This window comes from Galeopterus variegatus, unplaced genomic scaffold, assembly GCF_000696425.1.
Source record: "Galeopterus variegatus unplaced genomic scaffold, G_variegatus-3.0.2 Scaffold10690, whole genome shotgun sequence".
Lineage (NCBI taxonomy): Eukaryota > Metazoa > Chordata > Mammalia > Dermoptera > Cynocephalidae > Galeopterus > Galeopterus variegatus.
In genome coordinates, this window is record NW_007736801.1 from 86,729 (window position 1) to 91,324 (window position 4,596).

At 41.6% G+C, this 4,596-nt stretch overlaps 1 protein-coding gene across 2 annotated transcripts in view; it reads left to right on the forward strand.

Moving 5' to 3' along the window:
• The window catches only part of KRT40 (keratin 40), a 5,665-nt gene extending 1,585 nt beyond the window's left edge, over positions 1-4,080 (forward strand). The window contains exons 2-7 of one of the 2 annotated variants that reach the window (XM_008594387.1): positions 45-127; positions 366-522; positions 1,362-1,523; positions 1,603-1,728; positions 2,964-3,184; positions 3,681-4,080. In XM_008594387.1, coding sequence (XP_008592609.1) covers positions 45-127; positions 366-522; positions 1,362-1,523; positions 1,603-1,728; positions 2,964-3,184; positions 3,681-3,780 — 849 coding nt within the window. In that variant the 3' untranslated portion in view covers positions 3,781-4,080. The remainder of the gene's footprint in view (positions 1-44; positions 128-365; positions 523-1,361; positions 1,524-1,602; positions 1,729-2,963; positions 3,185-3,680) is intronic. The other variant, XM_008594386.1, reaches the window with a different exon arrangement.
• Positions 4,081-4,596: the final 516 nt, after the last annotated feature.

Here is a 4,596-nt window from a genome sequence, read left to right on the forward strand (position 1 = left end):
TTTCTTTCAGAGAACCATTTATTACATAATGACTTACTCCTCAGATCTTGTGCATGAAGGCAGAGAATTCTAGACTTGCTGTACAGCTCGACAATTGCAAACTGGCCACTGATGACTTTAAATCAAAGTAAGTTTAATTTTAATTTGAAAATAATTTATGGTCTCTTTCTCTCACACAAATATTCTCTATTTAACATTTTTTAAGATGAGATTGTTTTAAAAAGGTCAAATTTATCATTGTTTTGGATGCAAAAGAAATGGCACATGGCTTCCTTGAGTTCATGGGTCAGTCATTAGTGTGCCCTCGGTACTTTGCACAGTGTCTAGCATGGTAAGTGCTGGATATATTTCTTTTGCTGTGAAAGGTACGACAGCGAACTGTCCTTTCGCCAGCTCTTAGAGGCTGACATGAGTGGCCTGCGTGGGATCCTGGATGAGCTGACCCTGTGCAAATCCGATCTGGAGGCCCACGTGGAGTCTCTGAAGGAAGATCTCCTTTGCCTTAAGAAAAACCATGAAGAGGTGAGATAAGTGACAACACCACTGAAGGACTCTGAGAGTGACAGAGCTAAACTGATAGATTTCATGTTGATGTATGTAATTTGAACTTGGGCAGATGTTGCTTAAGCTGGGGAAAAACCACTCGAGACACTGTTACTATTCAGCGTGATCATCCCAGTGTCTCTCTGAATGTAGATGTGAAATGACCCCTGGCCAGTGCTAGAGGAAGGAACCAAACCCTTGGCCTGCTACTGCTCTTGTGGAGGAGGTGAGGAACTCCACAAATGGCTTTCCTTGGAGACTTTATCCCACCCCTAACTCCAATCCACAAGGTTTGAAAAACAGACTGGTAAACATAGACCATGAAGTCCATTTCAAAAAGGAGATAAGGATTTATGCAATATTTGGACTGATATTTTTAAATATTCTGCACTTTTAAACTTTTTAAAATCATAAAACATAAAGTACAAAATCATTGTATATTGATGAAGCTGGAAAATAAAAAGCTGAATGCTGTAACAAAGTATGTTTTCTCTTTAAATATTGATTGATGATAACAGCTAATACTTACTGAGAGCTTACTATGTGCCAGGACTTTTATAAGTTCTCTATAAGTATATTAATTCTTCCACATCTCACAATAACCCTCTGGAAAAGATACACTTGCTATACCCATTTTGCAGATGAAGAAACAGAGGCACTTATAAGTGGTGAAAAGAGACTCAACTCAGGCAATCTAAATCTAAATTTCACACTTTTTACCCACTACTCCAAAAAACAGAAATAGGATGCCATTGGATGTCAAGTTGATTATTTCCCCCATCACTCTGTGACATTCTTTTCTCCATTTCCATTTTCAGGAGGTCAACTTGCTTCGTGAACATCTTGGTGACCGACTCAGTGTGGAGCTGGACACTGCCCCCACCACTGACCTCAACAGGGTCCTGGATGAGATGCGTTGTCAGTATGAAATGGTGCTCGCCAACAACCACAGAGATGTGCAAGAATGGTTTGCTGTTCAGGTCAGCACCAGGAGCAATAGAATGGCAGGATTCCAGACTTCTGCCTTGTGTGAATTCTCTAATCATGCCTGTATTTCAGACGGAAGAACTGAATCAGCAGCAGCTGTCCAGTGCAGTGCAGCTGCAGGGCTGCCAGACAGAGATCTTGGAGCTGAAACGTACAGCCAATGCTCTGGAAATTGAGCTCCAAGCACAGCAAAGCCTGGTGCGTAAGGCAAAGACAGTTTCAGTTTTGTCACTGATAAATCAGGCCCTGAGAAACTATGCCCTCTTCTGTAACTCAAAGATTATGTTTCTTTGACTTTCCCAAGTACCGCTGTTTACCCCGCTAGAAGCAGAAGTGATAGGTCAACATCCTGCATTGTTCCAGGAGGATGCCCAGCCTTCCCTCCTGGGCTCAGGCATGATCCTGCAGCACCCTCCAGAGACAGGGATAGAGGGAAAAGCCAGGGCAGCAAGAGAGGGACATCCGAGCCGAAGGCACTTAAGCAATTCAGTGGATTTTAATTCTCTTTTGATTCAGGCCAGTCTTCCAGGCTCACTATCATATCTAAAGAAAAAAATCGTATTCAGATTTTTCATCCTATGACTATCCTAAACTTTCGCAAGATCCACACCTCCACTTGACCCTTCACCGCACCCCCCCCCAAGCAACAAGAATACCGTATATTCAGGATTACACTAACCACTTCCCCTCAAGCACCACTGTGTGTGTCATATTAGGTCCTATGGAGAATAAGATAAATATTCATCTTGTGAGAGGCCAAGCAACAAGAATACCGTATATTCAGGATTACACTAACCACTTCCCCTCAAGCGCCACTGTGTGTGTCATATTAGGTCCTATGGAGAATAAGATAAATATTCATCTTGTGAGAGGCACCGCTCTAATTTAAGCTTCCTATAACTATAGAGTAGATACTTTACTCCATTACACAGATGAGGAAAACTGAGACTCATTAAGAAACTTTCAGAAGGTCATGCAATTCTAAAAGGCAAACATGGAAGCTGAATCTAGGTGGCTCAACCCCAGAGCCTCTTCTCTTAACCACACTATACTGCCCCTCCCTGCCAGGAGCCCAAACTTAATGTTTCCTCCTAAATGTTGTTGATCTTTCCTAAGCTGCACAACTATATCGTAGGTTGCAGTAGTCAAAGCGGTGGTAGTGATAGCTGACACTTATACAGACCTTAACATTTTTCCAGACACTGTTCTAAGTGCATTACACATATTAACTTGTTTAATCCTCACAACCCTTCTATGAGATAGATGCTTTGCATTCCCCATTTTATATAAAATAAAACTGAGGCTCAGAGAAGCTAAGGAATTTTCCCAAGTTCACATAGCTAGAAAAGGGTAGAGCCAAGGATTTGAAAACAGGCAGTCTAGCCCCAGAGACTGTGCTACCTCATCCTTTTGATAATGCCTTCCGCCTGCAGACAGAATCTCTGGAATGCACTGTGGTAGAAACTGAGACCCAGTACAGCACCCAGCTGGCCCAGCTGCAGTGCCTGATTGATAACGTGGAGAAGCAGCTGGCCGAGATCCGCTGCGACCTTGAGCGTCAGAACCAGGAGTACGAGGTGCTGCTGGACACAAAAGCCCGGCTCGAGTGTGAGATCAACACATACCGGGGCCTGCTGGAGAGCGAGGACAGCAGGCAAGTTCCACACAGAGTCACAAAGAGGCTGATGTAGGAGAAGCCTGGTTCCTCCAGGTCTGGCCAAGGTCAAACCTCTTTAACATGTTAAGGGATCTTCTTAAAAGAATGGTGAAAAGTAGCTGAGGCTAAGCACATGAAATAGGAATATTGTAAAATATGCTTAAGTTCTAAAGCAGAGTAATGATCATGTGTCACATTTCATAATGGATGTGTCCCTCTGCTCTCGTTTTCCACTAAAGGGAGTCAGGAGCATGCATAAGATGACACTTGCAAAATGAAGAAAATATATAAAATATTATTCAACCACCACTGCTGCAGTGAACATGAAGTGACAAGTTTGGGTCTGAGATGAAATAGGCTTAAGTCAAAGGCTATTCTGCAAAGAGTTTTCTTCAGAACATAATCCATAGGGCAAATTTTGACATGGTTTTTCTAAGTTGGCATTTTATCAAGATTCCCTTGTTAAGCTTCGTTTAAATTTGATTTTCCACAGGCTTCCCAGTAACCCATGTTCTACAACATGCACGGCAAACGACACTTGTGAGCCATGCTCAGCCTGCGTAATTTGCACAGTTGAAAACTGCTGTGCTTGAATGTTAACACCCAGCATGGCGTATGAAGGAATCAAAGCTAGCAGCATCCTAGTAAAGAGATGGAGCTTCACTGAGGGTCCTGAGAGTCATCCAAACTGGAAACACAAGTCTGGAAAGTTTTTATATCCTAAAACTGTCCTCTAAGCATCCTCGGTCTATTTCTGCTTTATCATTTCCTCTTCTTTCAGCTCATTCGTGGTATTCTGGGTGTCTATAAAGCTTTCTCACTAATCTCCAAATAAAATGTGTTTCATTCCTTTAGCATGGTAAATAAAGTTTTGTGGTTTACCATTGTTTATACACAGATTGAGCATCCTTTATCTGAAATGCTTGGGACTAGAAGTGTTGCAGATTTCAGATTTTTCCAGATTTTGGAATGTATGCATATACATAATGAGACATCTTGGGGATGGGACCAAAGTTTACACACAAAACTCATTTATGTTTCCTATACACCTTATACACAGTCTGAAGGTAATTTTATACAATATTTTTAATACTTCTGTTCATTAAAAAATAGTTTGTGTACATTGAACCATCAGAAAGCAAAGGTGTCACTATCTCAGCCACCCATGTGGACAATCTGTGGTTGTTTGGCATCACCATCATTTCTACTCTGAATTTATATGCTACTACGAAGTAATAATTTTCTTACCTTTATTCACACTTAATTACTTAACATTTAAAAAGTGACATACCATTAATACAGCAAAAAAATAATGTGTTCAAGGTAACCAAGCAGCAAAGCAGCATCTCCAGAATACCTGTGTCTGCTGTTAAACCACAGCAACAACAAACGGCAGGCTTTCGGTCTCC